Source organism: Brassica rapa, chromosome A03, assembly GCF_000309985.2.
Source record: "Brassica rapa cultivar Chiifu-401-42 chromosome A03, CAAS_Brap_v3.01, whole genome shotgun sequence".
NCBI classification, from domain to species: domain Eukaryota; kingdom Viridiplantae; phylum Streptophyta; class Magnoliopsida; order Brassicales; family Brassicaceae; genus Brassica; species Brassica rapa.
In genome coordinates this window covers 23,847,319-23,869,988 of record NC_024797.2, presented here as the reverse complement: position 1 = coordinate 23,869,988, position 22,670 = coordinate 23,847,319, and the positions used below count along the sequence as shown (strand labels likewise).

The 22,670-nt window shown below is 32.2% G+C and overlaps 3 protein-coding genes and 1 long non-coding RNA gene across 6 annotated transcripts; 2 read left to right on the top strand and 2 right to left on the bottom strand.

The window, feature by feature from the left end:
- Nucleotides 1-4: 4 nt before the first annotated feature.
- Nucleotides 5-3,343, bottom strand: LOC103860883 (phospholipase A1-Ibeta2, chloroplastic). The gene has a single exon (XM_009138562.3). The coding sequence runs from the start codon at nt 1,757-1,759 to the stop codon at nt 227-229; it is 1,533 nt and encodes a 510-aa protein (XP_009136810.1). The 5' UTR covers nt 1,760-3,343; the 3' UTR covers nt 5-226.
- A 137-nt stretch (nt 3,344-3,480) lies between these two features.
- Nucleotides 3,481-9,774, top strand: LOC103860882 (2-oxoglutarate-Fe(II) type oxidoreductase hxnY). 3 transcript variants are annotated; one of them, XM_009138561.3, is made up of 11 exons: nt 3,481-6,740; nt 6,974-7,166; nt 7,945-8,025; nt 8,113-8,164; nt 8,444-8,553; nt 8,717-8,817; nt 8,905-8,963; nt 9,051-9,107; nt 9,205-9,250; nt 9,345-9,424; nt 9,513-9,774. In XM_009138561.3, exons 1-11 carry the CDS (start codon nt 6,663-6,665, stop codon nt 9,574-9,576), a joined length of 921 nt encoding a protein of 306 aa, XP_009136809.1. In that variant the 5' UTR covers nt 3,481-6,662; the 3' UTR covers nt 9,577-9,774. The 3 variants fall into 3 exon arrangements, with proteins under 3 accessions (XP_009136809.1, XP_009136808.1, XP_033144791.1); XM_009138560.3 differs by having other exon boundaries at nt 3,501-6,740; nt 8,432-8,553; XM_033288900.1 differs by lacking the exons at nt 3,481-6,740; nt 6,974-7,166 and having other exon boundaries at nt 7,942-8,025; nt 8,444-8,817.
- Nucleotides 9,775-10,321: 547 nt separating this feature from the next.
- LOC103860881 (ethylene-responsive transcription factor ERF039) lies at nt 10,322-17,086 on the top strand. The gene has a single exon (XM_033288922.1). It carries the CDS (start codon nt 15,054-15,056, stop codon nt 15,585-15,587), a length of 534 nt encoding a protein of 177 aa, XP_033144813.1. The 5' UTR covers nt 10,322-15,053; the 3' UTR covers nt 15,588-17,086.
- Nucleotides 17,087-19,791: 2,705 nt separating this feature from the next.
- LOC117133028 lies at nt 19,792-22,373 on the bottom strand. Its single transcript, XR_004456861.1, has 2 exons — nt 22,297-22,373; nt 19,792-22,264 (listed from the first exon to the last, which is right to left on the bottom strand). It is a non-coding gene; the product is annotated as an uncharacterized LOC117133028 (long non-coding RNA).
- Between the last annotated feature and the right edge of the window lie 297 nt (nt 22,374-22,670).

The following is a 22,670-nucleotide window of genomic DNA, read 5'->3' as shown; positions in this document are numbered from 1 at the left end:
GGCGTTACAAAATCAACCATTTATTAAAACAAACAACAAAAGTCTCCATTACACGCAACTTATAGTACCAGAAAAAAACATTTGGATTTAACTGGCCAATTGCGACAGATATGAGATATATCATAACAAATAAATAAAACACACAGGTTTTTCACCACCCAAATAAAAAAATAAAAAAAAATAAGAATAAAACAATGTTTTGAAAGTATTAAGAAAAATTCAGAGCTCATGACGACGGACTTGGCAAAACATCTCCGTAATCAAGAACATAACTACGGTTGCGTCTCAAAGACTTCCCTGTATACAAAACCTTGACGTTGGACCGTTGCTCATCCAACAGCTTCCTCAAACTCCGTTTCGCGTTTGTCCTAAACGGACAGTTCGAAGCTAAAAACCCGTCAACCAAGTGCAAGTACGCCTCCAAGTCATGACAGCACGCCACGTCAGCGTTAGGTTTCAAATACGGAGACATCTTCATGTCCACGCGCAGCTCAGCTCCCACGTGCGAGTAAGCCCATGGATTGTTCCTCTCCACCATCTCCCTTATACCCCCGTTATTACGATTCTGCCCCTGCTTGTTCTTATCATTATCGGCGAATATTCCGGGAACTTTCGTCACCACGTCCTGGCTGTTCACGACGCGGAGGACTTTCACTCCTTTCGAATCCAGCCTATCCGCGAACTCCCTGTTTCCGACGCGAGGTCCGCCGAAGGAAAACACCGACACCGGAGGCGCGTGTGGAACACGCTCCGCGATATCGTCGGCGGCTAGGAGAGCTATGGCGGCGCCGAGGCTGTGTCCAGTGACGCTTATGCTCAGCTCCTCTCCTGCGTATAGATCGACGAGTCTGCTGATCTCTGCGACTAAAGAGTCGGCGAGGCTAGGCGCGTGTTGGCTACCCGTTGTGTAGAGGCTGTTGAATCCACACTCCACCTTGGGCCGTGTCGGGTCGGATGGATCGGGTTTGGGCTCGGGCATCGAAACGAGATTCGGCCTGAAATTCTCTGACCACTCGAGCAACGTGGCGGTTCCACGGAGCGCGATCACGATCTCCCTCCTCCCCATCCGTCGGATCTCCTTTGGATCATCGCAGACCGCCACGTATCCAACCCAGCTCGTCTGCTTTGTCATCCACCTTAGATCAGGTGCCACGTCATCAATCCACTTAGGCAAACGAACGGATGACGTGGCGTAAAGACTCTTCGTTACTTTGTAAGACCCGTCTGGTAAGGCTACGTCTCTCGGCGAACCTTCCGGGTCCGAGTGAAACCCTTGGTAAGCCGCCTGCACAAACTCTCCGTAACGGACAAGCTCTCGCCTGAGATCCTCGTCTAGTGGATCCAGCAACCCGGCCCAGTTGTTCGACCCGTGTAGCTCCCGCCATTTAGACCCGAGTTTATTCTTCGGCGAACGCTCTTCTGATGATTTCGAGAGAAGCCTTTGAAGCCGCTTCAGATTCTTGGGGGACATTTCGTCGACGGCGGCTTTCATCTGAGGCCAGAGTCTCGCCAAGTTCAAACCTCCGAGTAACGTAGTCGTCTTGTCTTGGCGAGAAGATACCTTGTTGTTGAAGTTATCTATAGAGTTTGACGAGGTCTTGAGAACATTCTCTAGGTTTCTGAGATGTTCTCGGTTGTTTTTAGTCGCCGGAAAAACAGAAAGTGGCTTTGTCGGGATGAAGGTCGAGGTTTGAGTACTGCATGTGAAATGTCTGCGTTTCGCGTGGAATAACTCGACGTTAGGCGTAAGTGTCTGCATGAGCGATTGAGTAGAGAGAGTTTGTATAGGAGAAGACCATAGATGCCAAAAGAAAGTATGTTCGGGTATTTAAATAAACATCATGGTGGCGGCTGTCACGTAATTTGGATTTTTATTAGCCTTGAGTTTTGAAAGTTATTATCATTTTGACCTTCGTTTGTTTGACTTGACTTTGTGTTTTGTTTGATTTGTTTTCCGCCTTCCTATTTTTAAGGAATATTGAAATTCTAGGAATGTTTTGGCTGGCCATTTTCTAGGATATTTTAGACCGTTTCCGTTACTACTAGTCTTTACAAGTTCCGTGTGTTCTAAAGAAAAAGGTCTTGCTATTTTTCTTGGAACATGCAAACGATACAAAATTATAAACTACAAATGGTACTTCGATGGGCAGTGCCGCCATTACTGCTTTTACTATTGTAATCTTAAAAACAAAAAAAATACAATTACGTACGGTATATATGAATGTTGCATTGGTTACTAGTTACTTTGTAAATGCATGAGTTTGTAACATAATGTGACCGAAATAAATTTTTTTTCCTTTTTAAAAGTACTAGATAGGATATATATTTTAAGAAACACACAAATTTGAACTTAGTTGAAGCTAAACGAAAAATAAAAGTGACAATGCAGTTATTCAGAACTACTATATTATTATATGAATACAGTTGTTTTGCAGTTTCCATGGATGAGTCTGACTTAACGGGCAGTATAAACTTGAATTAGATAGAGTAGATCAGTTTTGGTCTATTATGCCGTCTTCCTATATTCTAGGATGGCTGGAATGTGTCCTATAAAGGGTACAATCAAAATCAGTATGGCACAAAAAGTAGTAAACCGTCTGTTTGTTATAAGAGATGAAAAGTTTGCCAGGAAAAACCACAAATAAAAAAATTGATGTGTGCTTAAAAGTTAGTATATTATGATCATTGTTTTGTTTTTAGTTAGTTAAGTAGTACTGAATATCCGGATTACGTTGTAGTGTCCGACTAAGCATGGACATGAGCACATTCCTTTGTTAAAATTAGTTTCCGATTGTATTTACAAAAGTGTTTTTGACAAATAATATGGGCTTAAAAAGAGACAGAAAAAAAAAGAATAAATTCACATATTTTGGTCTATATAAACATTCTAAGAACCAGTAACTAACGGTTCTTTTGTTTTAATTTTAAAATCTAAACTAAACAATAAAAACACCGCGTAGGATATAAAGTAGTAACTTTGACAAACTAAAGGATTATCTATCTATTGTGTAATGTAGTTGGTCAGCTGATTGAATTTATAATTTATATTATATATATATATATTGTACCAACCGATTGTACTTGCGTACTTTTACGAACTCTAGGTATGTTAACATAATAACAAAAGAAAAACAATCGTTTAGGTGTGAAAGTGACAAAGTCAATGCAGTACGTTAGACAACCTTGGTCAATCGTGGTTAATTTCAAGGTTATTGCATTTCAAACAAGTTTGTAAATCATATTCATAGCATCATATATATTATATTTTATGGGAACAGTGGAGCTTTCTCTCTCAGCTCTATTCCCTCTCTAAAATATTTTACATAGAAGAGAGAAACTCTCGAGTTTTATTCACCGGATCTTAATCCGATCTACTCTCCCGTGCATCGGACTTTGACTCTGAGAAGAGGTAGTTTCTTCAGTACCATCTTCGCCGAATTTTGACTCCGGAAAGCAGTTGTTCATACAACACCGATTTCGTCATTTTTTCCCGATTTTTTTCCGATTTTTGTTCGATCATCGTTTATGTGGTCCTCTGTTTCAACCGTCTCTTCATCTGACTCTTAGATTGCTCTTTCCTTGTGTGGAGTGTTTCATTTTCAAGTTTATCAATATAATAAAAGATATATGATCGATTATGTAGGAAAATCGAAGATTGTTAGGTCGGTTGTAGGCAGTTAAGTTATCTTTACTGAAACGATTGATCCGTCGGATTAGAATTTTCGATTTTGATTGGGTTAGGGCTGTTTTATTTGAATGGCTTCTTCTCCGGTTAGTCTTCTGGAGCTCCGTCGTCGTGGCTCCTTTCTAACACCCGAGGAAGATGGTGGATCCTTATCTTGACGCGTGTTTCTCAAACGCTAGCGTTAGAACACGTGGTGGGTGACTGATCTTTTCTTCTCCAACGGTTTTCTTTTGTTGGACTTAGATCATCTCCAACCCCACTTCATTTTTCACTTTTTGTTTCATTTTGAAGTAAGTTTTGCTCTAATCCTACTTCATTTTTGGCTTCAAAATGAAGCAATAAACAGTGTTGCTTCAAATTTGAAGATCTACTGTACATATCTTCATTTTTGGAAGATGAACTTTTTCATTATAAATTGGTCCTTAACTTTTATTTATTTTTATCTTTTGCCAAAATAAACTATATGCTTTAATATAATCCAATTAATTTCAAAATTTTGACTATTATTTTTATCTAATCAGATGTATATATTAAAAACATATGAATATTTGTTTTAAGAACTGTTTAACTCGATTTAAAAGAATCAAAGATAAATAAGCTCATTTTTTATTCTAAATACTTTTGTTAATCAATTGTAGAAAAAGTTATATATAGTGTTTTTATACAAATTATGATGTTTTTTGTGTTTGTTTATTCATGTTATGTAATAAACTCATTATATGAGAATATTAAATTTATATTAAATAATGATTATGTTGGATTATTGTTAAAACAAAATAGTTAGGTAAAATAAGTAAATATAAAAAAGTATAAGGTGTCTATTGATAATTAATGATAAAGTGGAGATGGAATATACTTAGAATATTTCTTTTATAAGAAAGAAATGAAGCAAACCATTGGAGTGAATGTTACTTCATTTTTTTTTTCATTTTGAAAATAGTGAACTTTTGAAGATAAAAATGAAGCCAACCATTAGAGATGTTCTTATGGCTTCAAAAGTATTATATAGACTGGCCTTTGTGTTAGACTTTTGTTGTTACGATTGTTTTGTGATGATAGGAGTTTCAAGGCTCCTAATCAAATGTTGTAGATTAAAGGATGTCAAACCAATCCTAAGTGATTATGATGCAAAGAGAATGTAAGACCATGCTTAATCTAAGTGCTACCAGTTTTTGAGATGATTTTAAACTAGATTACTACCTAAAATGCAATAAAAGACAAAGCTTTCTTTCTTATAAGAAGGGAGAATTCATGGGCTATAGGAATTGATCTTGGGTGATCAAGATTCAACCTAAAGGTGTCAAATGTTGGGCTCCTAATCAAATGTTAGGATATCATTTTGCTCATTTTTGAACCTTTGTTTTATTTTGTAAAGCTCTGTCTATTTAGACTTTCACTCATTGAATAAAATATCAAAGAAAAAAAATTATATTTTATGGGAATTAATAATGTAGTTCTGTTTGGTGACAGAATTAATATTGTCAACAGTAGAGTTTCCACCTTTCGTATAATTTGGTTTTAATTTCTAATTGTTTAAAGACTTTTTAATCCCACAAAAACTATAAAAAACAATAAATTGGAAGACCACATGATCAATTAAACTTAACCTTATATTGCAGACTAATTAAACTTACCCTTATATTGCAGACGTATTACGCATAGTAGTGACATCTCTGTGGTCCAAACTGATCAACCTTTCAACATACAAAGAACTTCCGACGTCATAGATTTACGATTTACAGTACTTTGTGTATTCGTAAAGTTTGAATCATTTCTGATTTCTATGATTCACGGGTATTGCACTCAACTGACGTTTCCGAAACGTTTCCCATGTATAATAACTAATAAGTGTCTGCATTGTTTGTCATGATCTTCAACACAAAAACACTAAAATAATCTGTCTTTTTCGTTTTATGTCCTTTTTCTATAAAACTAATTGACTTTCATGTATGTATTAGAAGTAAAAACAGTATTACTGTACGTTTATACAGCTTAGGATGTTTTTTCTTTTTGAGAATTGTTATAGTTTTTGATGTTAATAACCATAACAATATATGCCATCTTGATATACGAATCAGAACTTGTAAAGTAATACTAGATTTTGACCCGCGCCTTCTAAGCGCGGATTTATTTTTGAAATTAAATAAATTCTTCTTATATAAGAGATAATGTATAGGTTTGAGTATATTTACCAGAGTGCATTGAACTGTACCAAACTGGAAAAAAACTCAAAATTAAGCTGAATTTCATAAATAATCGAACATAGAAAAAATAGAAACCAAAGTAAGGACCAAATGAGTATTTAAAATTTTAAAATACAAATTATATACCTATTAAACATAGCTAAACCATTAAAAATTTATACTATTAATAAAATTATATGTGGTAATGATCACATTTGAATAATTTGTCATATATCTATATGGATTTATTGTTAGAGCAATTATATAATAGACTATAAGAGAATAATAAATGAATTCATTTAAATTATGTAAAGTATTTATATAGTTTGAAAAATATAAGTTAAGACCAAATAAATAGTTAAGTCTAGTGAAATGGTCCAATAACCTTGTTTAAGTAGATTTTTAGGAATGATTCCTAGTATAGATAACTTGCCTCAAATTCTATCTCCTGAGAAGCTTGAGACTTTCTTAAATTAAAACAAAAGTGTCTCATGTTAAAACTTAAAACCTTGAATATTATGAGATCAGCCGCGTTGCACAAAAAAAAAGAGATGAGCCGCATGCCTAAATGGATTTAATCTGTGAAGTGAAATTTCTATAAGCCCTTTATGGCCTACTATATTCGCAGATATTTTATTCAATTATTTTGCACCGTAAAAGCTGAGCTGATGTGTCAGTTAATCAGTCACACAGTGATGACATGACGTTAAAAAGATAGAACATTCACCGGACATTCAATCTATTACTAGTATTTTTGCACCGTATCAGTCACAAAACGATAAGAGATTACGAAAATGGAGACGTCACTTGTACTTCCGATCGTTGATATTTCTTCACCGGACAAAATCACCACTGCACGGTTGATTCGCCGGGTTCTTATTCACATCTCTCTCTATCTCTGTTATTTGTTTACAAGAGTCAGAGTAGTAGTAGTAAATGACAATAGTAGTAAGTGACGGTGATGATAGGGCTCCTATCATAGGAGTCATATGCCTAGTACCTATAGCATCAATTGACGAAAATTGAGGTGTTTGTTTGCTTGAGTGTTGAGATCATGTCTCTATACTAATAAACTGTTTGATGTTATTTGTCTGTGTTATATAAGGCATGTGTGGAACATGGATTCTTCTATGTTAAAAATCATGGCATCCCGGAAGAATTGATGGAAGGGGTTTTCAGGGAGAGCAAAAGATTCTTCAATCTCCCACTAGAGGATAAGATGGTTTCACTACACCGTGATTTTCTCGGTTATACTCCACTGTATGCTGAGAAACTCGACACGTCCTTGACCACCATAGGTTTTGCTCATGTTTTAACATTTTGCATATGGATTTCTGAGCAGATCAGATCCTTAGAGCATGAATATGTTAAGCTAGATGGGTTTCCAACCTAAAACCAATTGGTGCTAAGTGGAGTGGTCTATCCATTTTATATATTGCTAAGGATCCCTTCTAATATCCGATGTGGGACATTTATCCCTAATACGTCCCCTCGAGATGATGGCTCTTTGAGCGTCAATCTCGGAATGTTCGGGGAAGGATCGATGGGCCGACTTTAGGCTGGATCGATAATGGATCGGATTGGACTGCATGGATCGGACTCTGATACCATGTTAAGCTAGATGGACTTCTAACCTAAAACCAATTGGTACTAAGTAGAGTGGCCCATCCATCTTATATATTGTTAAGGATCCCTTCCAATATCCGATGTGGAACATTTATCCCTAATAGATTAATGGGGGGTTTTTAGAATGGAGTTCTTGGTGGAATATAAGAAACCGTCTCTTAATCTTTAACTAAAAAAACTAACAACTGGTTTTTAAATATTTTATTTAAGAGCTGGTTCTTACCTTTTTAGTTAAAAGTTAAAAGACGGTTTTATATATTCCGTTAAAAACCTCACCCTAAGAACTTTCATAAATCATGCTCCTAAATTCATCATTTATGGGATTTGAAACAGTTACTAAACAATTCGTATATATATATTTTAACAACTAAAATTTAATCTCTTTAAGAATTCTATAATCACCAAAACTTAAAGCAATATACCCATGACCGGTTCATCTTTCTTTGTTAGGTGATTCCAAGGAAAGCTTTTTTCTTGGCTCTTCAGAAGGCGTTCGCGGTCAGTGTTACCCAAATCAATGGCCTTCTGAAAGTATTTTCTTGCTACCTGTTCTGTTCATAGGTTTTTATCCAAATATTTTTGTCTTTACCTCTCTCACTGGTTATGTGTATTGTGAAGATCTCTTGCCATCATGGAGGCAAACCATGGAATGTTACTACAAGAATGTAATGTAAGCATTTTTCCCTCTTCTGCAAAGTTTATCTTAAACAACACACTGCCACCGCGTCTCGGTCTCAATTCCATTTCAAAAGTTAGTTAGATTTCGACCTTGATGGTAAGGCTAAAATATAGTCTATCGTAGCCACTTAGATCGCAGGTTTTCGTGTATTCTTAAAATAATATTATTTTCAACTTATTTTTATCTCTTTTAGCTTCCATATTCCTTTCCTAGATCAGTTTGCTAGTTGCGTTTAATATATTGCTTCGCTGCTTTAAGGTCCGTGGGTAGAAAGTTGCTCGGCTTGGTTGCCTTGGCATTAGATTTAGATGAGGACTTCTTCATTAAAATTGGAGCCTTGAATGATCCTGCAGCAGTTGTTCGGCTCATACGCTATCCAGGTATGTCTGTGCATCAAATTCCGGTTAATTCTGTTAAGACTGAGATCTTATAACATAGCAGAGGCACATTTATCCAAAACAAAATGTAATCAGTGGAAACTTGAAACATATTCCAGGAGTTGGAGTCAGGTTTTGATCTCTTCTCCTCTAATGATGATTATAGGTGAAGTGATTTCGTCGGATGTAGAAACATATGGTGCCTCAGCTCACTCAGATTATGGAACGGTCACTCTTCTTTTGACTGATGAAGTTCCAGGACTTCAGGTAATGATGTCTCTTGATTCTTGTCATCATGCTATTTCTCTTAGTAGTTAGTAACCTTATGTCCTTACACTGTCTGTGAACTCTTAGGTTTGTAGAGACAAATCGAAACAACCACGCACTTGGGAATATGTTCCTAGACTCGGAGGGTAAGTCTAGCTTCTACCTAACTTGATTTTGTAGGTCTGTTGATTAGAAACAATTGTTGAAAAATTCTGGGACTTCGTTAACCCTAGGGCGTTTATCGTCAACATTGGTGATTTGATGGAGAGATGGACCAACGGATTGTTCCGGTAAACTTCCAATTTTCTTTATTAGTATGGAAGTGAGTTTGGTTTCTGGGTTTTGTCTGAATGAAACATGTCGTGTTTTCTTGTAATGGAAGTTTAGGTCTACGTTGCACAGAGTGATGCCGGTGGGAAAAGAGCGCTACTCGGTAACTTCTTCTTTTTTTCTAATTAATATACAAATTGTTAAAATTTTGTGTCAAAACAATTAGTCTAAGTAGAAGTTTTTTTTTTTTTGGATAGGTGGCGTTCTTCTTAGTTCCCAATCCAGATTGTAATGTAGAATGCTTGAAGACTTGTTGCAGCGAAACTTCTCCTGCAAGGTATTTGAGAAAAAACTTTACTGAATCTCAGTCCAATTGTTTTTTCAAATATTTGGATCATATAACTCCTCGTCTCTATATGGCGCAGATTCCCGCCTATACTCGCCGGCGACTATATTAAGGAGCGTTTCAGGATAACCTACGCCACTTAGTCCTAGTGTCTTTTATGATTATATTATGTGATGTAATAAACTTCTATCTTATGCATGAAATATGGTATAAAAATACAAATATGTTCTAGAAAAAGCTCAACTGTTTGTAGTTTAAATTTTATTTTCCTCCAAAACTTTCTATTTTAGAAAACACTAAACTGTTTTATTGAATAATGAAGTGGCCATTTACTTTTGAAAGATTGCTTTATCTAAAGAAATATGACAAAAGAAAGAGAAAATCAGCCCGGGTATACTTCAAAGTTCAAACCATCTTTGGAGGTCTGCTTCGAACTTGTGTGTAACCAAGTGGTTAAGGATAATATTAGTTTCATATAGTTTTACTAATGTATCAAACTAGAGATATTATCCAATGTATACAACCTGTCTGGGTAGAAGAAGTACCAAACTGTATATGTGTATAGAGACGCAAAATAGATATGAGGGCTGTTCGTTTGGTTGTCGCAGGTACCGGCGGCAGCGGCAGCGTCAACATTCTGCGTCAACTCTTGTTCGTTTCGTTGACGCAGAAAGCTGCGTCTGACGCCGCGTCCGAACGCTGCGTCCGAACGCCGCGTCCTGCGGCTGATGCCGATAAAACTTGCGGTCGCAATATAGTATGCGGCAGCGTCAGCGTCTGCAAAACGAACAACAACTGTTCTCATTGACGCTGCCGCCGCCGCCGACGCTGCCGCCGCCGCTGACGCCGAAACCTGCAGCAACCAAACGAACAGGGCTATGAATCATATGATCACTACATCTCCCTATAAAAATATACCTATATATGTTTTATATATATATGTATTATCGGCTGATTCAATAGATTTCAAAAAAATACATTTAATACTATATAAAAATTAGATATCACATTATCTGACTTGGGTTGGGAATGACTTCTGACTAATATCAAATATAACCAAATTGTATGTTACTAAACTACCATATAAATTGCATGGATCAAATCTTAATCTAAGCCGACTAAGTACTGTGTTTCTTCACTGAACTTAAATACAAATTAGACAAGTTTACACTGTGCCCAAACTTAACCTTACCAATAAATTACCACTATTTGGTTAAATACACATACTTGTATTATACCTATACGATCATTTACGAATAGTCTGTTTCTAGTAGCAAGATAGGCAATAATAAAATTGGCAGAGAATACCTTGTCCAGAGCAGCTAAATCGACACCTTTCTTGCTTTAAACTAGTTTTGGTGGCGGACAAAATTTCCCATTTATATATTAAAAAGCTTTTGGATCCGACCTAAATAATTAAATACTTCATATTGTTGGAAAATATGGATGGACCATCAAACTTTCGTTATGATAATTGCAATGACCAATAGAATTGGAAGTCCGCTATGTAACTAATACAGCAATATATTGTTTATGCAAAGTTTGCAGGATTGGTTCCTTCAAATTCTCTTTTCAGGATTGTGCTTTGTTTTCAATTAGCATCATTTCCCCACAGAACAAGCCTTTGTTCAAAAAAAAATCATTTCCCCACGGAAAACTTTAGACCTTTATATTTATCACGCATTTAATAGCCGAATTTGTAGGTGAATAAATATACTGCAAAATAATGCTAGGGTTGTCTAACTTGTATTCCTGTTTAACAAACCATACTGTTGTATTAATTAAAAAATGGCATTCATCTTTCATTTTCTAATGGTTAGTTGTTAAAGTGTTTAGGAATTATGACATCCGAATTAATTTACTCTGTTATATTTTCATCATCAGCCTAATTTGATTTTATATATATATATATAAGAACATACAATTTTAGGGTTAGTACAGAACTGTATCTGGTATGCATGTATTTATAGTCTATGCATGGGATACGGTTTAGAATGTTCCAAAATAAATTGTACATTTCGCATATTTTGTGTGTATGTAATTTTAATACGATCGGTTTCATCGATTTGACAATATTGTATTTTCAGATTAGTATATAGATATCCAGTCTTAGATGTTTTCTAAGTGGAAAGACTAATTCCGAAGATGAGCATGCAACCTCTTGGTTTTAGAATTGTAATTTTAGTGTTACATTTTATTTCGTCGTATAAAGCGTCAAATGGACCCCACGATCAAACTAATACGTAACTTGCTCCCTCTAAATTATGAGTATACATTTTCGACATCATACTTTTGTACATGTACATAACGTGTATATATGTCGTTTTGCGTACGTGCATCGTCCGGAGCAATCTTCTACACAATTTCTTGACTAAAAATGTCTCATAAATTAAACTAAAAAAATAAATTATATTCGCAAGTGTCCAACTGCAAAATATAATTTGTAGACGGTCTAAACAAACTCTAAGAGCACGTCTAACAATAAGTACAAGAGAAATTGTAAATATTTTTTTAAAAAAAACAATAAAATTAAGAGAGAGTAGACAAAAAATTTCTAAATTTAAAAGTTTTTAGAATCTATTAGTAACCTCAAAATACACATGTCATCATATAAAGAAAATTAGTGTTTTTATTAACTTAAAAAAATATATATATAATTGACTAACTAATACTATTTTTTTGAAATTTATATGGTTTCTTATCATTGGAGTTGTTCTAAAACTGACCGTTGTTAAAAACTGTTGTCCCATTTATGGTAAATTTATCGTGCTGTCCAAAAATATATATGGTTGAAAAAACTGATTTCAAAACACCATGTGCCACAAACACGAGTTTTAGCTTAGCTCTGATCCCAAATCTTCTTTGTGAAAAGGACTATTTGAAAGGATTTTCGCCACGTCTCCATAGCATATCATCGGGGCCAGTTGAGGCCAATGGCAGGACCGTAGGAGGGTTGATCTGATTTTGCGCGACATTTCTGGTACGTGCAGTCTTTGTCATCGTCTTGAAGGCCTTTTGACTTTAATACCTTGCAATTTTACCGATTTCCAACACTTTCGTTCCTGAGTTTTCCGTAAGATCAGTTAACATATCTACAACTATCTACCAAACCAAAAACGTTGAATGCCAACCTCGTACTTCCATCTTATTAAAAAAATGGAAAGAGATTTTAACTTCTTTTTTTTGGTCAGCGAGATTTTAATTAGTTAGAACTCCTTTCTTTCTTTTTCTCTCTTTTTCTAATTTTTTTTTAAAAAAAACTCCTCTCTTTTTTTTGTTTCTCTTTGACATTATAAAAATCTTTTAATTAATTATGGTCATGTTTGTAAAAATCTTTTAATTCAGGTCCTAAATCGCAATTGTTCATTTTTCTGTTATGGGATTGATCAGGTGATCAGATTGTGTGTGGCAAATTTTTTTTTTCTTTTTTGACAGCAAGCATTTACAGATTCATGTTGCACTATGTAAACTAAATTGGTAATTCCGCATCCATGTGAACAACGAAGGACGTTTGTTTCCTACCACTGCGTGCTAAGCTATCCGCCCATTTATTCTCCGTTCGGGGAACATAAACGATGTCTGAGTTTAAAAAAATTCCTTTCAAAAGCTCAATATCTTCTAAGTAGTTTTCAAATGCTGGCCATCCCTCTGGTTCTGAAATCATCTTCACAATTTATACTTCGTTTTAGTATTGCGCAACCAATCGTTAGAAAAATTAACGACAATTTTTTTTTTGCGGATTACAGTCGCAGCAACCAAATGGATGTGTCTTATGTTAAATTTTTGTTATGAGCTTCTTTCATTTATTACATATTATTTTTCATGTAAACTAATATAATAAGTGAAAACGAATGAAATAAGTGATGCACCAGTCAAAAATATATATTTTATTCTAGGTAATATTTTATAGTTTTAACTAATAAGTTTTAAAATAAAATATTTTTATTATTTTGTAACATCTACTATTATTATAAATTCTCATAAACTGCTGAATTAATTAATATATTATGAAATTCATAAACAGAATTAATATAAAAAGCTAGCCAGAACAAGTTCTTGCAAATCAAATATCGCGATTAATCCATCTTACACACAACGATGAAATAGATGAGAAATTTTTTCAAACTAACTTTACACACAAGACATAATTTGCTTCCTTGATCGATCACAACCCCAAACTTCCCTCCTCTTTGGGTTTACAACAATATTTACAAAATATATTTGTTTTGTTTAGTGCTTAAAATCGGACCGGACCATAAGAAAACTGCACACAAATTGTTAATTCTCTGTATACATCTTTTTGGTAGTATGAAAACTGAGATCCAGAAGTTGGAAACGCTATATATGAATCACTGAACTTATCAGCTGTAGTCTACAACGGAAGAAAGAAATCGTGCTGTTCAAAAGCTTATTCTTGATTGAACGTTTTCTGTTAGTAGGAACATAATTATGAGCAGTCATGTGTTTCACCATCAATAATAGCCCAAGGTAAAAGATATAAAGATCACCATTTGAAAAAAAAAAAGTGAAATAGCAGAGCATATCTTGCTTTGCTGCCTCATTTAGTCCGGTCAGGTAAAGAGTTGATTAGACTTACATTTAATTTTTTTATAAAAATAAATAAGGGCTTACAAGGCTACAACCTCGAATTACACTTACATTTAATTTTTTTCCTAATATTTATTGTACGTGTGAAAAACTGAAACTGTCTCTCCTGCCATGAAAAATAACAGATACAAGAGTTATATGCACATGTTGAAAATCGTGACTTTGAAATAGATTTTTTAAAGAACTTCAAAAAGAACAATTCTTTGAAACTTTATTGAAAGATGGCTAACGTATGTCACGATTTTAAACCATATTTTTTAGAAGTGTCTAACATCTCTCTCATACATTTCCTAAAATCCAAACCAGAATTTTTTTATTTTTTTTTTTAAAACAAAATTTCATGCATCTTAAAAGAACTCCGCGTGTTTTCATTTAGAAACCAACTAGTAAAGCCCTTAGTCAAAAAAAAAAAAAAAACTAGTAGTAAATATAAAAGTATATCTTCTTACATACACTATTAATTTACGGCTCAGTTTATTGTGGACGTAAACTTCTTAACATCTATGTTCATAAACTAATGTATGTTGTTAACTACTTTGATTAATTTTGTAGACCGCCTAACAAACCATTATTGATTCTGTTCAAATTCGATCAGAATAATATAATTTAAATTTACCCGACATAGTTCAGGTGCGTATATTTTTATTTGGAAGGACTAATTAGACTACTCAAATAAACAAGTGTCCAGGTCAAGTCTAAATAGTGAATATTATATTATAAATAGTTAAATACATAAAACAAAGAAATCTAATTACAAAAAAAAAAGGATCTTAACGCAGTCAAGGTCTTTTTTTTAGCTTTAGATATTTGATTTATAAATAATAAAAATGAATAAACATACAAACAGAAATAATTGCTTTCGTATTTGGATTTATAAATTAGAAGAGCAAACCAGTCTCTCCTCGCAACTATTCCTACTCTCTCACACCCTAAATACAAAACAAAACTTCTTTGTAATCTTCCGACCAAAACTTGTCTCTCTATCTCTCGTGTTACATTTTCATTCCTTTAGATGCAAGATTCTTCTCTTCCCCGGCCGGAACGTATTCTCCGGTCACCGGCGCCGGAGAAAACCATAAACAGTTCAAAAACTAGAGATGATCAAAAGGGTGTTTCTAAGCATCCAAATTTTCGTGGGGTCAGAATGAGACAATGGGGAAAATGGGTGTCTGAAATCAGAGAGCCAAAAAAGAAATCAAGAATCTGGCTCGGTACTTTCTCCACGCCGGAGATGGCGGCGCGTGCACACGACGTGGCGGCTTTAGCCATCAAAGGAGGCTCTGCTCACCTCAATTTCCCGGAGCTCGCTTGCCATTTGCCGAGACCGGCAAGTTCCGATCCGAAAGACATTCAAGCCGCCGCCACAGCTGCCGCCGTTGAATGGAAACCACCGGAGTCTCCGTCGAGCACGGCCACGTCATCTTCAGTCGCGGACGACGCTTTCTCCGACCTCCCTGATCTTTTGCTAGACGTGAATGATCACAAAGTTGATGGATTCTGGGACTCTTTCCCGTACGAAGAACCTTTCTTCATGGAAAATTATTAGGACAGCAAAGTCCGGCCGGCGAATGATTTTCCCGGTAGTGATGGGACATGGGGTCGTTACGTAAGTTTTGTCTTTATGGGGATTTTTTTGTTTTTTTTTTCTTTTACGTGGAAGTAAGTTTCCAAATGTGTGACATGTAAGTAAAGGTACCGGTTTAATTTTTTTTTTTTTTTTTTAAAATCGAACGTGATTAACAAAAGGTTTTGTTTATTGCGTTGTTATTTCCCAAACCCTTGAATATTTGGGTGGGTAATTTATGTAAAGAATTGCGCTACGAATGTCTTTTATACAAATAAATAAACGGTAAATTCGTAATTAAAAGAAGCTGATTTTTGTTTGCTGTTTAACCATAATGTTCTTTTCGTATTCACATAACCATGTTACTTTATTAATATTGTGCAAAAACAAAGAAATTTTTACATGCTGTGGTTTTTACCCAGTGCCGTGCGACAGTGGTGAAAAAAGAAACATTCGCTAATGGCAGCAAAAAATAATTAAAGATCCAAGACATTCGCTAATGGCAGCAAAAAAAAATAAAGATCCAAGAGCATCATCTGTTCACTATTACCATTCATAATACAACCATTAGAATTTGAGTGTATACAACGAAATCACTATAATAATTTAGATTAAAAACATTAGCCTATTAACAAATACATGGATTTCCTAAGTAACAAACAATGTAAACAACTGTTAAAAAACTAATATAATTAGATATTAGTGATTATAGGTCTGAATGTATTTTTGAAATACTAAAGCTAAAGTTGTCAAATTTTATCTTTGTTTGATTATGCCATAAAACATTGAGTAATTTACTTTTTTTTTATCTTAAAATTAATTAGAAAATTTAATGATTAATATTTGATTAATATTTTTAATAAATATAAAAATTTTGTTATATAATTACAGTTTTGTTTATTAGTTTAATTATTATGTTCTTCTCTATTAAAATATCTATTTTTATTTTTATTGTTGAAATTTTTATGATTCGTTTAGGGCAACCATAGATGATCCCACAGTTCTGTTTTTACCCATGTAATTTTGAAAATTTACATCGATGAAGAAATGTTTTCTCTAACTCTGCTTATAATAAGTAAGTTACCCATGTTTTTTACCGATGTAACTCTGCTACATATAGAAAAGTGGTCAATTAGTAGAAGAGATAAACTTTATGGTCTTTCCGGTAGTTTGATTTTCTCCTATTTCGTATAATCTTATTGGCCTGTACAAAGTGGAAAATTAAAGGACCCATTGGCCCATCTGTGGTGTATTTAATGTGTTTTTAGCTCTAGTATTATCATCACGTTCATATTGTATCGATTTTTTTTTCTAATTAATGTCTCATACGGTCATACCACTTTACCAAATAAAATAGACATATAATCAACAGTATAAATTCTATAAATTAATATTTTATAAATTAATAAACACTATAAACTAAAAAAATAGGTTCAAAATATGATACAAACATATGAAATAATAAAAATATATATATTTTAGAAAATTTTATATAAGTACAAACCAACTATTATATTGTCTTTATTATATATATTCACAATAATATTATCTTTATATTCCTTAACACTAAATATATATTGATGAGATTTAATAAAATTATATCTAAAACATTCTTTAAATTCGATGAGACATATTTTATATACATCAAATAATATAATAAACCAATATAAATGTCAATTTTTTTTAAAAAAATAGTTAATGTATAAACACTAAAATCAAATATTCCCTCTGTTCCTAAAATATTTATATTCTAGAGAAAACTTTTGTTTCAAAAAAAATACATATTTTATATTTCCAATGTAATTTTTATCAACTAATAATAAGAAATTGTGAAGTTCAAGAACATTAATTACATTTCTTAAAATTTTATTGGTTTAAGAATATAAGAAATATAAAATTACAAAAAACTATGTATTTATAGCTAAGTTTTAATATGGTTTATTAAAAAGTGTGAAAATTCTAAAACATAGATCTTTTAGAAATGGAGGGAGTATGTTTTTATTTTAGAAAAAATATATCTTAAAATAGAAAAAATCAAAAAAGGAATTTTTTTGTAAATTTAACAAGTATAAATTAATAAATATCAAAGTTTCAACATTATTAATTTAAACAGTTTTTACTGTATTATATATAGCATAAGTGTTCAAATTATTGAACACATTATGAAACATTTAGATGCTTACTTCATGTTTATGCATGTATAATATTTTTCGTTAGTTAAGTTTGCTTTTTTATTGCTTATTAAATATGCATATTGAGTGCTGACATAAGAATACGTATAGTGTAGCAAATGAATTTTTTTTGTTCTTGGTAACATGTTAAGAGACTGAATGATGCCAATCTTTAATTCTACCGGAATAATTACAAAAGTACTAAAATAAAAGGTGTGATTGGTAGTGGCTGTGAGTGCTTTCTACGACCTTATTTTTTTCTAAAGTACTAATTCTACAGCAATTTTGATTTCTATTTTTTTTAAAAGTTCACAGCCATTTTATAAAATTCACAGAATTTCTTTGAATTTATGTATTTACAATTTTTCTGTAAAGACAAAAACCTATCGTCCAAATTTAAAAATTTTTAAAAATTAAAAATCCAAAGCCAAAGTAATAAAAACCACAGCAATATTTCTATAGTAAAAACATGAAATCACAGCACTTACCAATCAATCCCAAAGTTTGAAAGTCGGATATGGTAATGAAATAGTGGAAATGTTTTCGTTTGAAACTTTGTTTACGCATTTAGACATGTCAATTAATTTTCCAAACTATCACTGTTCTCATAATATGCGTATAAAAGGCATAGAAAGTTAGCTGGCTTTTCTCGTATATATCCTCTTTGTCCTTTTCTAATAATTTTGCGACACTTATATTTACATTTAAATTCTCAATCACACGTATTTACTCTTAATGTTTTATTTGTCCGATGCCTTGGACTAAAAACATTTTATTGTTGATAAGGAGAATTTGATTTATTAGATTCATACTTTATTCTAGGACGAGATTTAGATTATATATATGACTTTTTATAAAGCAAATTTATTTCTATATAACTACATTTAAATTCGTATTCGGTAATCCAAAGTTTTAACTAATATTTTTTGCATATCGAAAGATTATAAATTTATTACATTTACGATCCACCAAAGTAAAGAACAAGTATTTCCTGGCAATAAAAAGATGAATGATTTTTAATGTAGGGAAATGGTTATTGGTAAAATTAAGAGAAAATACTTTAATATGGCATAATATTTGTTGCTTTCTAAAATTGAAAATTAAATATAACAAACCTAATAAACAAAAAAGTGTTAGAATCTAAAATTTGAAGATGAATTTCCTAAAGTTTCTAAGGAAGTTTGTGATGTATTATAGGAAGAAAGTAGTTCAAGACGTTGAATTGTGAAAATGCTTACAAAAAGGTTTCTTTACATGGATTGTGTGTATACGTGGAGTTTGAAAAAAGAAAGATAATATTTTGTTGAAGACAAATGACGTTTTTCGTTAAGCAAAAGAGTTTTGTTTAAAGAGGAAGTGTAACTTAGAGAAGAATACGAAATTTCTTTACATAGAAATGAAAGTTTATTAAAATGCATTTATGTGAACTTGGAGAGCAAGTTTATGGTTATTATAAAAAGAGGGTATGTGCCTTATGAAAAGACAAGCACCCATAGATTAAAGTGAGAGATAATTATTTTCATTGTGTTCTTGTTAAGTGTTGACATTGTGTTGACGTAGTGTCTGGCGGAGTGTTCAGTTGTACTTGGTGTTGTGACATTGGTGCTAACGTTATATATGGCAGTGTTGTCCGCTGTGTTGTGGTGATCAAGTTGTGCTTTGGTGTTGACGTGCTCGTTAGTATTTTTAGTGTGTTCTAGGTATTGACGTACTCGGTGACGTATTTGGTGAAGCACTCGGTGACGTACTTTCAGAGATTTAGAGGTTGAAGTCTAGACTTAGGGAGAGTATAGCTTAGGGTTAGGTTATTCTGATAACTCTGGGGAAGTTTAGCTAAAGTGAGATTGCCTTGAAAAGTTCATGCTATAGAAAAGAGTGGTGACTCAAAAAGGTTGGACTTGTATTACGCGTTTGCGGATTGTTGTAATTTTCTTTCTCATTCTAGTGGATTCGGAATCTGGACGAGGTTCGGAGATGTAAAAAACGAACCCCGTTAACATTTACTTTTTGTTCAATATTTTTCGACTCATCCGCGCTTACAAAACTGACTCCACTTTGCTATGTGAATTTAAATAGTAATAACCAGATTTAAAATCCATAATGTGTTTTTTTATTTGTTAAGCAACTCATGATCCGCAAATTCCCAAGTATAAATAATATTTTTAATTAGATGAAAAAGTTTTAGATCTATCTAAATTGTTGTGGGTTTTAAGACTTTAAACTATTCACATTAGCGATTAGTTGAACAGAAATTAGATACTTTTAGCATTAAATTCATAAGAAAGTTTTTTTTGCAGTTGCAAAAGAAAGTTTTTTTGTGTAAATTATTTAAGAAATTCAAACATTTTATTCAAATCAAAGCATACATATATAGGACTAAGACACATTGATATTGTGGGTTTTGTACGGACGTTAGATGTATATCCTGCTGTGAATTAAGCAGCAAATGTCAGAAACATCATTCTTCTAAAATAAATTTATTAAATAGCACTTTTCCACATAATAAATTTAGTAGAAATATCGTGAAACAGTTTTATAAATATCCCGTATATGTGGGATGGTGTGAACCGTGTGTTGCATATACCAAATCAACATCATGTTAAATAACAACAACAGTTTTTTTGATATGATTTAGCTTCGATGCTGCATTCCATATTTAGTTCAATTACGGATGTTATGTCAATGACAGTTTTCATTTTTTTTTGTTACACCGGTTTTTCAAAATTTTAATGTAAATTGATTTGATTAAACCTAATTTTCAATAATAATACGTTGCGTATAGAAACTAATCACATATTCATGTCGGCTATTGGATTCTTTTAGTTGGACCTAAGCGGCTGGCTAGGTACCAATAAAAATGTAAATATTTACCTTTTCTAGTTTCTACCCTAACTTCATCTATACTTAAATATTTTGACTTCATCTCTCTATAAAAGAAAATCGCAAATGTAGTTGTTTATTTTGACTTGGTTTAACTATTCCACTTGGTTTTTAAAGTTCGACAGAGTTAAATTACATTTTATATAAACTTGTATATTATATTGTTTCAATGATTATTTATTTTTAAATAATCTTTTATTCCTTAATTTTAAATATGTTTTTATTTAAATATAGAAATTATAAAAAAAATATATATTTTTGTGTGTTTTAGTTAAAAGATGTTAATCTGGTAAACATCAATATGTTAACAACCTATAACAAATCAATAAATTCAAATAAAAATTTAATCACTTAAGTATTAACAAACTTTTTATTTGATTAGTTTGCTTTAGTTTTGCATTTGTCGATGTACACTTTGATAATATATGTATATATAAGTTGATATATAAGTTGATATAAAAACTATATATATTTGTAAATATAACTGGTTCATTTTTATCTGTGTGATATATAGTTTACTTAATTGTGATATATATGAGTAATTAGTTATTAATATATTTCAAAAATTTTGCTAAAAATAAATAATTCTATAGAACAATTATTTTAGTGATGATATAAGAGTAATTAGTCATTATTATACTTAGAAAACATTGCCAAAAGATACATACATATATATATACATAGTTTAAGGAAAATTATACATGTCACAATTAAATCAATGCAATGTCATATTTTTCATAAGCAATGTTATCTTTTTTTAATGAGAATAAATATAATCGTGACACATATACAAATCACTCCACAAATAATGTTCAGAAGATTTGTCAGTAATAGTTGATGTTCATAAATTATTTTTCTCAGCAAAATCCTAATTATTTTCATCTTTTGTAAGCATATTCCGATGTCGCTGTTTCGTCATGACTCATGTGTAAACAGAGAACCACGTAGCAGTACACTGGTTATCAGCCAACTCGCTCGACCCATATTATCTAAGCTCAAACATTTGTGGGCAATCCAGTTCACACATATCTAAATAGCCAGTTATATACGATATTGTTGAACAAATTAAAGAATGATTTAATCTTATTACTAATATAACTGAAACATGATTAGTGACCTTAAAAGTGATGTGGAAGACTAGATCGAGATTTGATCGCATCCTAGGCCTTTAGGTTAGAGGACCACACTCTCTGACAGTTTCAGTTCTTATTCTTCGTATATTTTTTCTTCTCCGCATCCTTTTACTGATTACTACTATCTTATATATTAAAACAGAAGTCACAACTTTGATTCATGTGTGATTTTTTTAAAAATGGACCTAATGAACATATTCCTAGAAAGTCATATTACATTTAATCTCTAATCTTATCATTTAAATTTTGGGCATACTAACATTTTTTATTGGGCTATCAATAATTAGATTTAACCAATAGATGATTCATTAGATTTATGGATAATATAAATTAAACAGATATAATTTTAATGTTATAATACTATACCTTGATATGATAATTATTTAAATATTTGTTGATGTTAACTTTTAAAGTTATAAAGATTTTTTTTAAATAGCAAAAATCATATTATCTAACAATGATTAATCTTTACTACCTTTTTTTTTTGACAGCATTAATCTTTACTACCTTAAACCAATGAAAACAAATTCTAAACTATATAGTTTATTTTAAAAATTAAACAAAAACTAAATGTTTAATTATTTACTCGATAATATAAATCTATGAAGCAAAAAGTTTAATTTTTTAAAAAACTTTCTAAATTTTTGAAATTTACAATATCTTTGGATATGACAATAAAATAATATTTTACTAATATTTATATATATAGTTATGATTTTAATAATGAAATAATAATCCAAAAAATATATATATAGAAAAAGATACAAATACACGTGAAAGTTTGAAACAATCTATTCAATGAAAAAATATACCGTAAACTTATTATGTTTTAAAAACTGATAGACACATATATATTATAATATATACCAATTTAAAAGTCG